The sequence below is a fragment of the Oryctolagus cuniculus genome, chromosome 2 (assembly GCF_051225735.1).
Source record: "Oryctolagus cuniculus isolate XC-2025 breed Fujian yellow rabbit chromosome 2, ASM5122573v1, whole genome shotgun sequence".
In the NCBI taxonomy this organism is placed as follows: Eukaryota; Metazoa; Chordata; class Mammalia; order Lagomorpha; family Leporidae; genus Oryctolagus; species Oryctolagus cuniculus.
The window spans coordinates 3,366,096-3,384,726 of NC_142868.1; the positions used below are offsets into that span (position 1 = coordinate 3,366,096).

Consider the following 18,631-nt stretch of genomic DNA (forward strand, 5'->3'; position numbering starts at 1 on the left):
ACACCGTCACTCAGCGTCCTGCACGGGGCAGACACACACCGTCACTCAGCGTCCTGCACAGGGCAGACACACACCGTCACTCAGCGTCCTGCACGGGGCAGACACACACCGTCACTCAGCGTCCTGCACGGGGCAGACACACACCGTCACTCAGCGTCCTGCACGGGACAGACAGACACCGTCACCCAGCGTCCTGCACGGGGCAGACAGACACCGTCACTCAGCATCCTGCACGGGACAGACAGACACCGTCACTCAGCGTCCTGCACGGGGCAGACAGACACCGTCACTCAGCGTCCTGCACGGAGCAGACAGACACCGTCACCCAGCGTCCTGCACGGAGCAGACAGCATCGTCACCCAGCGTCCTGCATGCGGCAGACAGACACCGTCACTCAGCATCCTGCACGGGGCAGACACACACCGTCACTCAGCGTCCTGCACGGGGCAGACACACACCGTCACTCAGCGTCCTGCACAGGGCAGACACACACCGTCACTCAGCGTCCTGCACGGGACAGACAGACACCGTCACCCAGCGTCCTGCATGGGGCAGACACACACCGTCACTCAGCGTCCTGCACGGGGCAGACACACACCGTCACTCAGCGTCCTGCACGGGGCAGACAGACACCGTCACTCAGCGTCCTGCACGGAGCAGACAGACACCGTCACCCAGCGTCCTGCACGGAGCAGACAGCATCGTCACCCAGCGTCCTGCATGCGGCAGACAGACACCGTCACTCAGCATCCTGCACGGGGCAGACACACACCGTCACTCAGCGTCCTGCACGGGGCAGACACACACCGTCACTCAGCGTCCTGCACGGGGCAGACACACACCGTCACCCAGCGTCCTGCACGGAGCAGACAGCATCGTCACTCAGCGTCCTGCATGCGGCAGACAGACACCATCACTCAGCGTCCTGCACAGGGCAGACAGACACCGTCACTCAGCGTCCTGCACGGGGCAGACACACACCGTCACTCAGCGTCCTGCACGCGGCAGACAGACACCGTCACTCAGCGTCCTGCACGGAGCAGACAGCATCGTCACTCAGCGTCCTGCATGCGGCAGACAGACACCATCACTCAGCGTCCTGCACAGGGCAGACACACACCGTCACTCAGCATCCTGCACGGGGCAGACAGACACCGTCACTCAGCGTCCTGCACGCGGCAGACAGACACCGTCACTCAGCGTCCTGCACGGGGCAGACAGCATCGTCACTCAGCGTCCTGCACGGGGCAGACAGCATCGTCAACCGGAGTGGAGTGCTCATCCTAACGGGATCAGCATTCACATCACCCACAAATCCTCATCCTCAACGCGGTTTACAACCAATGAGTCAAGTCCTAGGCACCAAGCACCTTTCTGCTCAACACTACGACAAGCACAATGATACGTTAAACAAATACGCAAGATGGAAGTTTTTATCTTCAAAGTTTGAACTTTAATCAAGAAACTGGAAGTGGCAGAGATGGGGCCAGTGCCGTGGTATAGCAGGTAAAGCGCTGCCTGTGGTGCCAGCATCCCACATGGGCGCGGGTTCGAGTCTCAGCTGCTCCACTTCTGATCCAGCTCTCCGTTATGGTTTGGGAAAGCAGTGGAAGATGGCCCAACCCCCTGGGTCCCTGCACCCACATGGGACATCTGGAAGAAGCTCCAGGCACCTGGCTTCGGATCAGTGCATCTCTGGCCATTGCGGCCATTTGGGGAGTGAACCAGCAGATGGAAGACCTCTCTCTCACTCTGCGCCTGACTCTCTGTAACTCTCCCTTTCAAATAAATCAATCAATGTTTAAAAAAGAAAAGAAAGGCTGGCACCACGGCTCACTAGGCTAATGCTCCGCCTGCAGTGCCGGCACCCCGGGTTCTAGTCCCGGTCGCCCCTCTTCCAGGCCAGCTCTCTGCTGTGGCCCGGGAGTGCAGCGGAGGATGGCCCAAGTCCTTGGGCCCTGCACCCCATGGGAGACCAGGAGGAAGCACCTGGCTCCTGGCTTCCGATTGGCATGCTGCACCGGCCGTAGCGGCCATTTGGGGGGTGAACCAACGGAAACGAAGACCTTTCTCTCTGTCTCTAACTCTGCCTGCAAAAAAAAAAAAGAAAGACAAGACAAGACAAGACAGTGACACAGATGATGCAGTACAAATAATGTCGTCTTTTCAGTAAGAAATGCCTGAACTGGAGTCTCAGCTTGGCCCCTTTCTGTGCTGACGACTTGACGCCCGTCGCTGAACGCTCTGGTCTACTTCGACTCTGAAGTCAGGACCCTGGGACTGACCCCACAAGGCTGCCGGAGCACTGCAAACACACGCAGCCAAAAGCCGGACCGCACTCAGCCGCAGCTGAACTCTGAAGCCACCTCCCTGAGGCTGGGCCCTGGCTCCCCACTGACCACCTGTGTGACCTTAGGCCTGGTACTTAACCTCTGTGTGGCTCCGTTTCCTCATCCACAAACTAGGGGCAACAATTACACCTACTTCCGGGCTGAGAGGCGTACAGAAACAGACAGTGGCTGTCATCACCGAGACAGACCCTCAGAGGGCACACGGATGGTCACAGTCAAGCGGTCAGCAGAGAGGACGGAACGTGGGCCACAGCTGGTTCTCACGGTGCCAGACAGACAGCATGGGAACCCAGCGCGTCGTGAGGCCACACGCGCGACATCCTTGCGGGACCAGTAACTGACGGAAACAAGAACAGGAGAGAGAAGCCAGGCAGGCTGCTCTGGGCGGGCCTGAGAACAAGGAGCTGTTTTTATGTGCTAGGAAAATGTCTAAGCAGAGTCTGGGGCCAGGAGCCACGTGGGCAACTCAGGGGCCGGTTCTCTGGGGGCAGCAGTCGAGGTCCTGTGGGAAGTGGTACAGGCCAGCTCTACAAGGACCGGGCATCACCCTCCTCGCCCATCTGTGGCAGTGGTGTCCTGTACGAGCGTGCTGTGAGGTGCACATGAAGTTTAAACGTTCCAGCAGCCACGTTAAAAGCTTAAGAAGAAACAGGTGCAATGAATTCCAATACATACACAACATATTATCCAATACGTTAACCAATACTTTCACAAGTGGTAATACTTTAACACGGAATCAAGCGGAGCAACTCACTACTGCAGTATCGTACACTTCTGTATAACGAAGTCTCCGAGGTCCAGGCAGCAAGCTGCACTCTCAGCACAGCTGTTTCGGCCAGCCCCATCGCAAGTGCTCACCAGTCATGCAGCTCGCAGTTACTGCGGGATGCACAGGGCCCGTCTACACAAACCACTTAAAGGTCATTTTTTCCTTAGGTTTTAGAGGTTCAGGAAAGTTTTCAAAATGTCTAATAAGGCAGCTTATTTAATACTAATTGTTTACTGTGAGAGAACTGAAAGCATTTTCGGGAACAGGTTTGGTGCGGTGGAGGCCTGCCCACTGTGCCCTCGCAGCCGGCCGCAGCAGCGCCCTGCCCTCGGGGTGGACAAGCGGCGTCAGCTCCCGAGGCGGCAGCTGCGCTGCGTGATCGACCCCCTTCCTCATTCCATCCACTCTACAAGCACCCACTGCACACCACAGACACCATCGCATTCACGTCTGCACCGTGTCCAGCACACAGTGCGCGAGGCTGCCTCGATTACGGCATTTGAAGCTAAATCGATGGCAGGAAAACGAGGACCGCGTGGCGGTTACTGGCTGGCGTGGACGCACACTTCAGGACGGAACGCCGTCGTACGTACATTTCCAGTTGATCCTTGGCTGTGGGGGACAACTCTGCCTCTGGAGAGGGAGACTCCTCGAACTTCTTGTGGATCTTCTCTTCTGTTACGAAACAAAAATGGAGAGAATCTGTCCTGAACCTAGTTAACAGATGCCCGTGCTTTGCAACAGTAACTTTAACCAGGAATGACAGAGATTTTCCTGGCCTTTAAAAAGAGAACTCTACAGCAGTTTGCCTGTTTAATGAAAACCTGCCTCCATGAATTCCAGAGGGAATTCTCTGGCTAAAGCACGGAGCACTAGGCCACGCAGTGAGAGTCACCCATCCCACCTCCAATACATTTAATTAAGAGACTTAAGTCTCCTGCGCACTTGTTAATTAGACCAGAAGGAGAGAACATCTGTCTAGACTCCAAAAATACTTTCTTAAAAATTCTCCACTCAGACTTTATGATGACTCATTCTGACTAATGCTAATCTAGAAAGGAAAGTCTTCATTACCATTAGCTGTTACTTAACATGTATGTGAACAAGAGCTAAGGGCTGTACACTCCTGGCTTAGCCCCGGGCACTGTCTTGCATTAAAAATAAGCAAACAGCCCATGCCCTTCACAGGTCTCAAGGCGTGGTGGGCAGCAAGACGACGGAGGAGGGAACAGAGAGGAGGCCCTCTCTCAGGGCTTGCGAGGGGCAGGGGACAGCAGCTGTTGGGCTCCCGTGTCAGAGAGGACTTAACGAGCTTGTCAGGCCTGCCTTTTAGAAACTTCCAACCAAGACAAAAGCTTCTTCCAAATCTGAAATATTTCAGCGTCAACACTGGCGGAGGCCTTAATTCTGACAGGCAGGCATTACAGCGGGCAAGGACAGGGAGAGGAAACACTGCTCCCGATCTCTGAGCTTCACCCGCGGCAGGAGCGGGCGGGCGGAAGACGCCCTGCCCGGGAGGGCGCCCTGGATGGGGCTGCCCCTTCAGGAGCAGGGAGTCAGGAGCGACGCGAAGGGCTGGCAGAGAAGTCACCCGCGGGGCTGCGGACGGCACAGTCTCTAAGACCTCCCCTGGGGAGGGCACCTCCGTGTCCCGGCGTGCCGCTCGCCTCTGCGGCAGCGTGCTCACCTTGCTTGCTCTGAAGGTCCTTCAGCCTGGAGCACAGCTCCTCCACTAAAGTCTCGATGCCGGAGCTCTGCGTGACAAGACACACACGGGAGGTTACTGGCAGGTACGCAGGCAGGCTTTCACGACGTCCGCTGTAATGCAGACACCCCTGCAGGTATCCCCTGTCCCCCACGAAACGCAACGTCAACCCCTAAATGACGCCAGAGTTGACAAAATCACAGGCTTGTAGGTCCACATCGGTGCCATTTTACAATGAAGGACGTTACATGGGATGTACTGGTAAAGGTGGAAACACTAGCATACCTCCCAGGATGGCTTTTGTCTTCCCAGAGGTATACCACCCTGCTCAGGGACAGACTAACAGCCCAAAAGCCCACGGGACGGCCAAAAGTCAGCACCACCAAGTACCCCTGTGAACAAGGTCTTATACCAGACCCAATACAAGCCACCAAAACCTCATGGGTGGGGACAGTGCTGTGGCGGAGCAGATAAAGCTGCCGCCTGCAGAGCCGGCATCCCACATGGGCACCAGTTCAAGTCCCGGCTGCTCCACTTCCGATCCAGCTCCCTGCTAGTGCTCCTGGGAGAGCGGCAGAGGATGGCTCAAGTCTTTGGGCCCCTGCAGCCACACGGGAGATCTGGGAGAGGCTCCAGGCTCCTGGCTTTGGATCAGCCCAGCTCTGGCTGCTTTGGCCATTTGGGGAGTGAGCCAGAGGATGGAAAATATGTCTGTCCTCTCTCTCTCTCTCTCTCTCTCTCTCTCTCTCTCTCTCTGCCTCTCTGTAACTTTGCCTTTCAAATAAACAAATAAATCTTTAAAAATAAAAAACAAAACCTCACAGGCACTCTAGGAGCTCTCAATCTAAAGAAAACAGGGTGACCTCCTTCTTCTTTGAAGTTCTGAACGCTCGTGACGGCCAGAGAAGGCAGAACAGAACCCCACCCCCACGGGCAGTGAGTGCGAGAGCTCGCTCGGTGCTGGCGTGAGCCCGTGCACACGGGCAGGGAGGCCTCAGGAGAGCCCCCTTCGGAGGGGCAGGAATGCTGGCAACCGGCTCCTGTGAATAAGCTCTCACGACACTGCTTCTCATGTGAGGGAAGGAAAATCTCTTATGTGGACAAAAAGGCTGAACACATTTCTTAGAAACTTCAGGTTTATTCCGTGGCTAAAGTCCTATTTAAACTGGCATCAAGTCTCTTCTGGTGGCACCGCTCAGACAGATGCACGGAACCGGCTGTCTCTCAGCTAACCCGGTGTCCTCATGGGCCTTCAGGGCTAAAAATAGAACTTCATCCCATTCACTTAACTCAGAATGACTCAGCACAGTCCTACAGAGATCCTAGACAAGAAACCCCACAGTTACACAGTTTGACAGCAAGAAACAGATGAGAATGCGATCAGCAAATCATAAACAACTCAGTCAACACGCCGTCCACCTCACGCCGCCACCGTTCAGAGGGGCCCAGCAGATGGTCAGGGGGCAGCTGCTCATGCCTCTGCACACTCTTAAAAGCTGCGGCAGACATTAGCCAGAACACTTCTCTACTCACAGTTCCACCGGAGAGAGGGCTTACCATAGCGTTCAAGGTGTGCCGGGCAGACCATCACCGCGCGTTTCCTGCAGATCACGAAACTAACACCAGTGTCAGCTGACTCGCTGCATACTGTCTGTACAGCAAGCCTATGTCACTGCGTTTTTCAGCCCAGGTCAGTCTCCAGGGATCGCTGATTAAACTTCCTTAAATACTCTGGAAATGGGCTCCATTGAGCACGCTCCCACAGAACCAGCACTGCACTAGCAACGAGGCAGTTCCACTCTGGAAATTAACCCTATACAACACACGCACACTAATTCACACCGGAGAACGTGCCTGAGAATCTGCTTCCCACACGAATGTGCTCACTTCTCACCCTGTGCAAGCAGGCCTCCCTCCCGGATCCTGCAGTCTACACATATATATTCATTAAATCATTAAGCACTGGGTGACCAACTGAGGAGCACAGAGGGACATCACAAAGTGTCATCACATCCTGATGTGTCCCGGCAGGTGCTCTGAAGTGTTAACTTAGAGCTGCCAATGAGAACTTTCAAGATTCGCTTTTTATTTATTTGAGAGTGATATAAAGAGGAAGAGAGAGGGAGGGGGGGTATCATCCATATTCTGCTTCACTCCCCCAGTGGCTGTAATGGCTAGGGCTGGGCCAAGCAGAAGCCAGGAACCTGGAACTCAGTCCAGCTCTCCCAAGTGGGTGCCGGGGCCCAAGCACTTGAACCGTCCTCTGCTGCTTTCCCAGGCGCATTGGTGAGGAGCCAGATCAGAAGTGGAGCAGCGGTCTCGACTGGTGCCTATATGGGATGCCGCCATTCCAGGCAGAGGCTTACCTTGCTACGCCACAGTGCCGGCCCCAGGTGAAAACAACACTAACGGGGCCGGCACTGTGGCACAGTGGGTAAAGCTGCCGCTGCGACACCCGCATTCCCTATGGGCACAGGTTCATGTCCCAGCTGCTCCAAGTCCCTGGGCCCCTGCCAGCCACGTGGGAGACCTGGATGAAGCTCCTGGCTTCAGCCTGGCCCAGCCCTGGCCATTATGGCTACCCAGGGAGTGAGCCAGAGGATGGCAGAGCTCTCTCTGTCTCTCCCCCTCTCTCTGCAACTCTTTCAAAATAAATAAATAAGCTTTTTAAAAAATGCTAACATTCTTTCTTTGAACTCACAAACTGCTTTCCTAAGTGATCCCACCCAGCCAACCTACCAGCCTCCATCAGGTGCGTGTAGCAAGGTTCCACCAACCCTAAGAGCACTTGACAACTCAAGGTACAGTGATCTGCACCCACAGAGTGGAAAGCCTCGCCCAGGGCAGGCGAGTTCCGGGAGTCACGGCCCGTCTTCAGAACGCAGAGCCAGCCAGCCCCTGGTTTATCACGCACACACTCAGTACCCAGTGAACAGAGTCCTAGCACCCACGTGCCAGGCAGGAACGAGAGCCAGGGCCTGCCCTCTGGAGCTTACGTAACCACTTCTGGCTCCCTGACAACAGGGACAAGTGGAACAGATCTGGACTGGGGGTTGGTGGGCCAGGTTCTCAACTCCTGTCCTGCCACATTCACCAGACAGCACGGGGGGGGGAGGGGGGTGTGCCACCACTTCCCCCTTAAGAACTAAGGGTGAACTAAGATGACACAGAGCAAGGCACCCATCATAGCCCCTGACATCTGACTTAAAAGGTGCCATTTCCAAACTTGGCACATGTTGTTGATTTTCCAGAATCTCATTTTTCCATTCATTTCTTTGAAAAGTCTTTAATTTTTATTTGGAAGACAGACAGACGGGATCATCTATCTGCTGGCTCACTCCCCAAATGCCCCCCAACAGCTGGGCCTGTGCCAGGAGCCTGGAACTCAATCCTGATCTCCCATGTGAGTGGCATACGTGAGCCGTCACTGCTGCCCCGCAGCGTGCGCTAGTGGGAACTTGGGAATCTCATTCATTCCCTGGAAAACTCCTGTCACTTCCCATCCCGCAACACCCTGGTTCTTCTCTTCACTCCTCACATTTCCCATCCTTCTCAGCTCAGACCCGGAACCACTAAAGCAAGCAAAGACAAATGGATCGACTCTGCTCCATTCTCTCTCCTCTCTGTACGCTGTTAATCATCTTCGATAGAGAACGCACCTGGACTGGGTACTCCCAAATGCTGGAAAGGTGCCCCCAGCCCTGTGACCACTGACCACTGTGACATGCGGTGGCACCCAGCTGTCGCCCACCGTGTGACCCTTCCTGAATCATTTCCCTATCAGAACCGGAAAACGGCGCGAGCCCCACGGACACGTTTTCTGACACTGTCACCGGTCTTCCGGGACCGCTCCCCCATTCCTTCTCTGCTACTTCCCATTTCTGTTTGCTCTACTTCTTGGGGGACTTTTCAAGTACACCTTCCATACCTCTGCTGCATTCTTCATGTCTGTTATTTTGTTTGTCCTTGAAGATATATTTTAACAGCACCCTCTTTCAGAGAGAAATCATACACTCTCTGTCTCTGGAATACAACCTGCCACCTGCCTGCTTCGTGGTTGTGCCTCACGCTTCCCCTTGGGGAGCCCAGTGCCTCAGGGTGCAGAACCTCTCTGCCCAGCCCCTCCTGGACGTAACTGACAGGCGCACCCCGAGCCGGGCTCCCAGCGCTCACTCCCAGGGTGGACCCTCTCAGCAACGGGGCTTCACAGCGAGAGCAACTCAGGGGCCACGTGGCCTCCTGCAAAGCAAACGCCTGGGCTCCATGTGCCACGGGGAGGTCACGGCTCCCAGCCACGCCCAGGAGAGCAGCAGTCCCGTGAGGAGAGCACGCCCGGGTGTCCCTGCCCCAGCTGCTGAGGCCAGGCCAGGCCAGCACAGAGCCTCCCACAGAGAAGGAAGCAGACAAAATGGCTCTGGACCCACCAAGCTGCCGGGTGCTGTCGGGAAGTGCCAACGAGGCACCTGCCTTCTGCTCTCGCTGCCCGCACAGTCAGTCGCTCACTCTCAGAGCTTGGACTTTGATTCCTAGAACAGAACTCGAAGGTCAGCAGGAGGAAACCCAGCTTCAGTGCAGAATGACTTCTGGGGACGACACACTACAGTAAGGGATTGATGTCATACTTTAATGAACACAAGCTTTAAAACCTTTTAAAAAGTCATGGTGAACAGGAGTTTAGTGCAATGGTTAAGACTGCGCGTGGACACACAGCCCATACTGGGAATCTGTGTTTGAGGCCTGAGACCTGATACTCCCCAGTTCCAGCTTCCTGTTAACGCAACGCTGGGAGACAGCAGGTGATGGCTCCTGCCCCTCACGAGACCTGAACTGAGTTCTGGGTTCCTGGCTTTGCGCCGGCCCAGTCCTATTCTTGTGGGCATCTGGGGAGTGACCAGTGGATAGGAGATACCAAATTTTAAAAAGAAATTTAATTTGCAGGTTAATAACAAAAGAACACCAAGTGAGAGGACTCAGAATATATTCTAGGATTCACAAATTCATACCCTCAGTGCCAGGAAGTACCTAAACTTTAAAAACTCCAAAAACAAACATCTACTTCCGCCAAGGCACCTGCATGAAGGTTGTGGTTCCAGCCTTGAACACAGAAGCAGCTACAAAAACCAGCCTGGGGCGGGCGCTGGGACTCAGGCTGACTGCCACTCGGAGTGCCCACCTCCGTCCTGAGTCCCGCTGCACGCCCTTCTGACTCACGGTCCTGATGATGTGCCCGGGAGGGAGGAGACAGCCCAAGCATCGGGATTCCTGCCACACTCGTGGGGAAGCGGGATGGAATTCCTGGCTCGTGGCTGCAGCCTGGCCCCGTCCTAAGCTGTTGTATCTGGGAGTGAACCGACAGACGGCAGATTTCTGCCTCCCCCTTCCCTGCTCCAATTTTTCCTACATTTGCTCTCCGTAACATTAGAGAGGAACGCAGCATCCCCTGGATAAACCATCAGCGCTGTAGGGCGGAAGAGCTCCAAGGCCCACGATGCTGGAGGAAAGACAGCCAGAATCTGTGGCAACAGGGCCCGTGCTGAGGTGCAGACGAACCTGCCACCAGCAGCCCTTACCAGAGTGCACGCCAGTTCAAGTCCCAGCTGCTCCACTTCCAATCTACCTCCCTGCTGATGTGCCAGGAAATCAGCATGCCTGGGTCCGTGCCGCCCCTGTGGGAGACCAGGATAGAGCCCCCGGCTCCCGGCTGCAGCCTGGCCCAGCCTCAGCCACTGTGGCCATTTGGATAGAAGGTAGCACCCCTCCACCCCACTCTGTCACTCTACCTTTTTAAACAAAGAGGAGGAGCTGGCTCCGGGTATAGCAGGTAAAGCTGTCGCCTGCAGCCCCACATCCCAGCTGCTCCCCTTCCCATCCAGCGCCCTGCTGTGGCCTGGGAAAGCAGTGCAAGATGGCCCGCGTGCTTGGGCCCCCGCACCCGCATGGGAGACTGAGCAGAAGCTCCTGGCTTCAGATAGACGCAGTTCCAGCCATTGTGGCCTTTTGGGGAGTGAACCAGCAGATGGAAGATCTCTGTGTCTCCACCCCTCTCCTCTGTAATGCTGCTTCTCAAATAAATACATAAATAATAAAAAAAGAGTAGAGGACGTCAGCCTGTTGTGCACAGTGATCCATGCCACCGCCAAGGCTTGGAGCAGGCAGCTCAGCTCTGCGTCACTCGTGAGCAGTGACAGCACGCACAAGCACGCGGCTGGCGCTCCGGAGCAGGCTGACGTGTGGGAGGCTGGACGGGCTGGACGGGCTGGACGGGCAGCACGCCTCAGCCTCCGCGTCGTCATCCCCTAGGACAGGGAAGGACTTCCACACCAACGGGGTCCTTGACAAGCCCAGCTCCCACAGCACCTTGCTGATTCCGGCGAGCCCTAGTTTTCACAGGCAGGAAAATGTTCTGTTTCCTGTGTCCACTGGGAGACGGCAACTTCTCTTCCTTTCCGATCCCCAGTCCTGTAACAACTCCAATGTCTAAGGGAGATTCAGGCACAGAAGCTCAGAGGGCCCAGGGCTGAATGGTCAGATACAGTTTACCCCTCATTGTTCAATTAACAAGAACTTCAAAGCAGAACTTGGAACAACTGTTTTTAATCCAGGAAACATGACCCGAGGAGGCCACTAACGGGCAGGGGGACAACGATGCACAGGAGGACAGGCGGCTAGGCCCACAGCTTGCACCAAATACCCACTTTTAGGCTAAAAGAGTTAAAAAAAAAAAAAAAAAAAAAAAAAAAAAACAGAAAACAAACTTCAATCCAGTTATCTGATGCACACATATATATACTAGAAAAAGAACCACGTGTGCGTACAAGGGTAAGCGTGCAATAGCGTCCCTCCACAGCAGGCAGAACGAATGACTGGAAGGGCCATTAGTAGGGTCCACGCAGATGGCTTTATGGTCTCACAATTGACAAATATTTCAGAATGAAAAAATTGTAAGAATGTGATCACTGGGGCCAGCACTGTGCTACAGGTTAAGCCTCCACTTGCAGCGCTGGCATCCCACATGGGTGCCAGCTCAAGTGCTGGCTGCTCCACTCCCTAGCCAGCTCCCCACCATGGCTGGGGAAAGCAGCAGAAGTTGGCCCCAAGTCCCTGGGTTCCTGCACGCACATGGGAGACCTGAAAGAAGCTCCTGGCTTCAGATGAGCACAGCTCCGGCCATTGCAGCCATCTGGGGACTGAAGCAGTGGATGGAAGACCCCTCCTGTCTCTCCTTCTTTCTGTCTGTAACTCTATCTCTCAAATAAATAAGTAAATCTTTTTAAAAAATGTGATTAACCCAAAATTTTTTTAAAGATTTGTTTACTTATTTGAAAGTCATAGAGGAAGAGAGACCTCCCGTCGGCTGGGTCACTCCCCAGATGGCCACAGTGGCCAGAGCTGGGCCAGGCCGGAGCCAGGAGTTTTATCAGGGTCTCTCATACGGGTGCAGGAGCCCAAGCACTTAGGCCATCTTCCACTGTCTTCCCAGGCCGTTAACAGGAACTGGAGTGCAGTGGAGCAGCTGGGATGTGAACTGGCATCCATATGGGATGCCAGTAGTGTACGTGGTAGCTTTACCAGCGAAGGCACAACACTAGCCCCAACACAAATTTTTGAAAGAATGAAGTTTCAAAAGATATATAGTATGGGGGCCAGCACCACAGCTCACTAGGTTAATCCTCCGCCTGCGGCACCGGCATCCTACATGGGCACCGGGTTCTAGTCCCGGCTGCTCCTCTTCCAGTCCAGCTCTCTGCTGTGGCCCAGGAAGGCAGTGGAGGATGGCCCAAGTGCTTGGGCCCCTTCACCCGCATGGGAGACCAGGAGGAAGCACCTGGCTCCTGGCTTCGGTTCCAGCCGTGGCGGCTATTTGGGAGGTGAACCAACGGCAAAGGAAGACCTTTCTCTCTGTCTCACTTTTTTTTTTTTTTTTTTTGACAGGCAGAGTGGACAGTGAGAGAGAGAGACAGAGAGAAAGGTCTTCCTTTGCCATTGGTTCACCCTCCAATGGCCGCCACGGCCGGCGCGCTGCGGCCAGCGCACCACGCTGATCCAAAGGCAGGAGCCAGGTGCTTCTCCTGGTCTCCCATGGGGTGCAGGGCCCAAGCACCTGGGCCATCCTCCACTGCACTCCCTGGCCACAGCAGAGGGCTGGCCTGGAAGAGGGGCAACCGGGACAGAATCCGGCGCCCCAACCGGGACTAGAACCCGGTGTGCCGGCGCCACAAGGCGGAGGATTAGCCTAGTGAGCCGCGGCGCCAGCCTCTCTCTCACTCTTTCTAACTATACCTGTCAAAAAAAAAAAAAATATATAGTGTGGTCCCATTTATAAGAAGTTTAAGAACATGCAAAATAATGCTACATACTTGTGTATACCTTCAAACAATATTTAATAAAATACAAAAAGAAAGATAAAGATAAAAATACAAATAGGAACCATAAATACCAAATAAGGGTACCTTGGGGCCCCTGGGGAGGAATGGAGAGGCAGGTCACCAGGAAAGGACCCACAAGTCCTCCACCTGGGACAGAAACGCGTGCACACGCCTGGAGGAGGGACCTGGGACGGAGGGCTTTCTCTTCATTACTCCGTAAGTCATCACTGACTGCCTACCTCAATTGATTTTAAGTGGACAGCACTGAAAACAAAACCATTAAGAAAATACAATGCAACAATTTTTCATAAAACAAAGAAGAAAGAGCAAACTAGAATAAACACACTTTATTGGGGCTGGAATTTAAAATCCCAGGGCTGGCACCGTGGCACAGTGGGTGAACTTGCCACCTACAACACTGGCACCAGTCTGAGTCCCACCACTTCCGATCCAGCTCCCTGCTAATGCGCCTGGGAGAGCAGTGGAAGATGGCCCAGGTGCTGTGCCCCCACCACCCATGTGGGAGGCCTGGATGGAGCTCCTGGCTTCAGCCTGGCCCAGCCCTGGCTGTTGCGGCTATCTGGGTAGTGAACCAGCAGATGGAAGATCAGTGTCTCTCTGTGCGTCTCAACTTTTCTGTTAACTCTGCCATCCATATGAATAAATACTTAAAAAACAAAACAAAACAAACAACACCTGCCTATGGAATACAGCCAGGCAAAGGAAAGTCTTTTTTGCCAAAGCAACAACCTAAGGAGACCCCTGCAAGCCACTGCCCTCACACACACACGTGCGTGCATGTGTGCGCGGGACGGCTGTGCAGCCCCACGTTCCTGCTGCACGGCCCCTGTCGCCCTCGTCCTCTCACAGCCGATTTCAGCCGGGGCGGCTGCTCGCACGGCCCAACTGGGGGTGGGAGGCGCGAGTCGCTTCTCGGGAACCGGCCGCGGGAGAAGTGAGGCCCTCCCCGACCGGAGCCGCAGCACCCACTCCAAGGCGCCTCCAACCACGGCCAGGCAGCTTCTTTGTATTCTGCTCCAAGAATGCAGCTGACCTGCTCGTGTGCAGCACCCTGCGCTCCTTCAGAGCTCCACAGGGCCCCCCTCGGCCTCCGGTGCCCTGAGCCCTGAGGGCAGCCCTTCTGGGTAACTAGCTGGCCTCACCCTTCCCTCCGACAACTGCTGCAGACTGACCTCCCGGCACCCCGGCCCCACCCAGCCAGCCAGACTCTCTGCAGCTCAGTAGCGCTAGATACCAGGCTGCAGCCACGGCGGGGTGGGGATGAACAGCCATTCTTCACTCTGCAGGTGCGACAGCAGAGAAAGCCAGAATCAGAGACGGGGAAGACGCCAGTGAAACTGTGGGTCTGTCTGCCGACCACAGTAGTTCCAGTTCAGATCCTTCCTGGGGCTGGAGCACGTCCAGCACTGTAAACTGTGCGTGTGTGTGTGTGTGTGTGTGTATGTGTGTTAAAGGTTTATTTGAAAGGCAGAGTGAGGGAGAGGGGGAGAGAGACAGACAGACTCTTCCATCTGCTGGTTCACTCCCCAAATGGCTGCAACAGCTGTGGCCGGGCCAGGCCAGAGCCAGGAGCCTGGAACTCCATCTGGGTCTCCCAGGTGGGTGGCAGCAGCCCAAGCACTTGGGCCATCTTCTGCTGCTTTCCCAGGCGTGTTAGCAGGGATCCGGATGGGAAGTGGGGCAGCCGGGACTTTAACTGGCACTCACATGGGGGCCGAACCAGCTGCACTATAACACCAGCCCCCTTTATGTGTATATAGATATTTTTTTTGACAGGCAGAGTGGACAGTGAGAGAGAGAGAGAGAGAGAGAGAGAGAAAGGTCTTCCTTTTACGTTGGTTCACCCTCCAATGGCCGCTGCAGACGGCGCACCGCGCTGATCCGAAGCCAGGAGCCAGGTGCTTCTCCTGGTCTCCCATGGGGTGCAGGGCCCAAGCACTTGGGCCATCCTCCACTGCACTCCCGGGCCACAGCAGAGAGCTGGCCTGGAAGAGGGGCAACCGGGACAGGACCAGCGCCCTGACTGGGACTAGAACCTGGTGTGCCGGCGCCACAAGGTGGAGGATTAGCCTAGTGAGCCGCGGCGCCGGCCTGCATTTGTGTGTATTTTACTATTCCTTACACTAGGTGAATTATGTTATTTGTTGTAATCCAATGGTCCCCAAAAGACACGTGTGGTAGCTTTCAAATTTCTATCCCAGAGAGTATGAAGCAGTAGCTTCATGAAATTCAGAAGTTAAAAAAAAAAACCAAGAGAGTAGAGGAGAAGGACACGACTGGGAAGAGGAGGATGGGGAGAGCAGGGTGCGCTCGAGGAAGGGACATCCGGTTCCGGAAAACTCAGCACTTCCACGCGCTGGGCGCCCAGGGACCAGGAGAAAGACCGGTCACTCAGGCCTTGCTCACGGTAAGACAGCCCGATGCACAACGACAGCTCGGGACGGGAGGCCGCACCACCCCAGTACACACACAGGACCGCGAGGACGCAGGCCAGCACCCTGACTCCCACAGAGAATGCGGAGCTGGGTGAGAACACCAAAGTGGGAAACACCCACCAGGTGTTAAGAAGCATACACAGCGGCTGGCGCCGCGGCTCACTCGGCTAATCCTCCGCCTTGCGGCGCCGGCACACCGGGTTCTAGTCCCGGTCAGGGCGCTGGATTCTGTCCCAGTTGCCCCTCTTCCAGGCCAGCCCTCTGCTGTGGCCCGGGAGTGCAGTGGAGGATGGCCCAAGTGCTTGGGCCCTGCACCCCATGGGAGACCAGAAGCACCTGGCTCCAGGATTCGGATCACCGTGGTGCACCGGCCACAGCGCGCTGGCCACAGCGGCCATTGAGGGGTGAACCAACGGAGGGAAGACCTTTCTCTCTCTCTCTCTCTCTCTCTCACTGTCCACTCTGCCTGTCGAAGAAAAAAAAAAAAAAAAGCATACATGGCAGGCAGTAGCCAGACAGAAACTCCTGCTGATTACCCAACGGAGCCAGGCTGGTTAGCCCAGCGTCAGACATTCGGTTCCAGCGGAGCAAGGAGCAGTTTCTGGAGGCTGGACCACACTGCCCCCAACAGCGTGGCCAAAGCAAGTAAGAATTTATAGTATTAATTTAAACAGATTATCCTGTTCTACAATTATTCCGTAATTTCAGGAGCTCAAATGTCGCTCCCCCTCTTCGTGGAGGAACGACACTAAACCCTGCCTAGGCTTCATATCCGAGTCACGGCACCATTATTGTCGCTCCCCCTCTTCGTGGAGGAACGACACAGGACCCTGCGCTGTTCTTTGGTCTGCTCGGCCCTTCCCGGGTTTGCTGCTGGTTCTTCCCGGGTTGGCTACTGTCCCTTCCACCTCCGTGGAAGGGCGGTTCCCCCTGGCCACATTCCCCACTTCCGCAGGGGAGCGGCACACCGCCGGCCGGCTCTCTCGGGGGCTGCACAGGTGTTCCCCTTAGATGTTCCTCTTAGATGTTCCTGGTGCATGCCGTCTCTCTCCTCCTTTATAGTCCTCCTCTGCCAATCCTAACTCGGCTGCCCACACGCCGAGTACGCTGCTCTCCTCCAATCAGGAGCAAGTCCTACAGTTTATTGGCTGAACTGGAGGCAGCTGCGTAAAAGCTGTTTTCTCCTCTCCCAGCGCCATATTGTGGGAGAGCAGATGCACAGAATAAGTCCTAATTCCAGTAACTTAGTCTAGTCCGAGCTGCTCCCCACAGATCCCCCTTTCTTTTTATTTTTGGCGTTGATACGCGCCTGTCTTCGGTGCCCCGCGGCACACACTCTGCTCTGCTTGCTAGAGTTGCCACAGGTTCTTACAAGTCCTATCAATCAAGCAAACCGAATCCGGGTCCTCTCTTCGCCATGTTGTAAGGAGGTTTTTAGGCGCTGATGCGTGCCTGTCTTCGGTGACCTGCGGCTCATACTCTGGTCGAGCCGCCTGCTGGTGCTTACCGCCTTAATCAGGCAGACCGAATCCAAGCTCTCTCATTGCCATGTTGTGGGGTGACTTATTGGTGTTGATTCGTGCCTATCTTCGGTGACCTGCAGCTCATACTCTGGTCGAGCTGCCTGCTGGTGCTTACCGCCTTACTAATCAGGCAGACCGAATCCAAGCTCTCTCATTGCTGTGTTGTGGGGAGGCCTTATTGATGTTAATTTGTGCCTGTCTTCGGTGACCTGCGGCGCATAAGCTGCTAGCCGCCCGCAGGTGCTCACCGCCTTCCTAATCAGGCAGACCGAATCCAAGCCTTCTCATTGCAGTATTGTGGGGAGGCCTTTCTATTTCTCTCTTTCTCTATCTCCGGGCATTCCTATTTCTCCTATTTTACTTTTATCTACCAGCATTCCTATTTCTCTCATTTTACTTCTAAACTTCTGCTTCTCTTATCCCCGCGGCTTCCCGGCGCCCGCTCCGCGGCAGCTTCACAGCTCCGCGCGGCTTCCCGGCGCCTCGCCCCGCCGGCGGGCTCCCGGCTCTGCGCGGCTCGGCTTCGCGCGCACACTCCGCGGTCTCCACGCCCCTTCGCGTCCGAACCACGGCCTCGCGCCAGCCCCGCGTTCCCTATCTATTCACGCCCCGTGCTCTCTCTGCACGCGGCGGCTTCCGCGAGTCACACAGCGTAGCTTGCGTCTCCGCCACTAGCATTCAATCCAAGTTCCCCGGGCTAACCTGGCGAATTCAACCCAGCTCACGTCTCCGCCCCACGATCTGGCTTCCCGTCCTTTGCTCCCCGGGCTAATCAGACGGATCCCAATCTGGCTTACGTTTCCGCTTCTGGTTTCAACTTTTCGCCCCCTATTCCCGGGCTAACTTGAGAATCCCAAAGTGGCTTTCGTCTCCGCCTCGGCCTGCCCCCCGCAGCTTCAATTTCCCTAACATTTTTCTCTACCCGGTATGTTTCCCCAAGCTTTCCTCCAACAATACTCCTCCCTCATTTCTCCTGGCCTCTCCCCACAGTCCGCATCCGAGTCTGTTTGTTCTAGCTTTCACTTTCGCTTTCGACCTTAGAGATTTCTCCCAGCTTCCCCCCGTAGTCCGTATCTGAGTCTATGCCTAGGCTTTCAATAGCTTCTTCCGGCACCTTTTTTCGTCCGGCTTTTCCCTAGGCTGTTTGCTAATCTCTCTCTCCGATATTTTCCCATTTCTTCCCGCTTCTTCCCTCCTAAGTTTCATATCCGTCCTAGGTTTCCTATCCCTCCTAAGTTTCCTATCCGAGTCACGGCACCATTATGTCGCTCCCCCTCTTCGTGGAGGAATGACACTAAACCCTGCCTAGGCTTCATATCCGAGTCACGGCACCATTATGTCGCTCCCCCTCTTCGTGGAGGAACGACACAGGACCCTGCGCTGTTCTTTGGTCTGCTCGGCCCTTCCCGGGTTTGCTGCTGGTTCTTCCCGGGTTGGCTACTGTCCCTTCCACCTCCGTGG

At 55.3% G+C, this 18,631-nt stretch overlaps 1 protein-coding gene across 19 annotated transcripts in view; it reads right to left on the reverse strand.

Annotated features, from left to right (window-relative positions):
• KIAA0232 (KIAA0232 ortholog) overlaps nucleotides 1-18,631 on the reverse strand; it is an 86,985-nt gene that overhangs the window by 18,661 nt on the left and 49,693 nt on the right. For 12 of the 19 annotated variants that reach the window (XR_016229722.1, XR_016229721.1, XM_089326905.1 and 9 more), the window contains 2 exons: nucleotides 4,808-4,874; nucleotides 3,714-3,795 (listed from right to left, as the gene is read on the reverse strand). Coding sequence is in view for 17 of the 19 variants with exons in the window: in XM_089326905.1 (XP_089183031.1) it covers nucleotides 3,714-3,795; nucleotides 4,808-4,874 (149 nt within the window). In the remaining 2 variants the exon portion in view is untranslated. Of the gene's footprint in view, nucleotides 1-3,713; nucleotides 3,796-4,807; nucleotides 4,875-6,382; nucleotides 7,024-7,564; nucleotides 7,725-18,631 lie in introns of those variants that run through there. The other 7 variants (XM_089326912.1, XM_089326911.1, XM_089326906.1 and 4 more) reach the window with 5 other exon arrangements.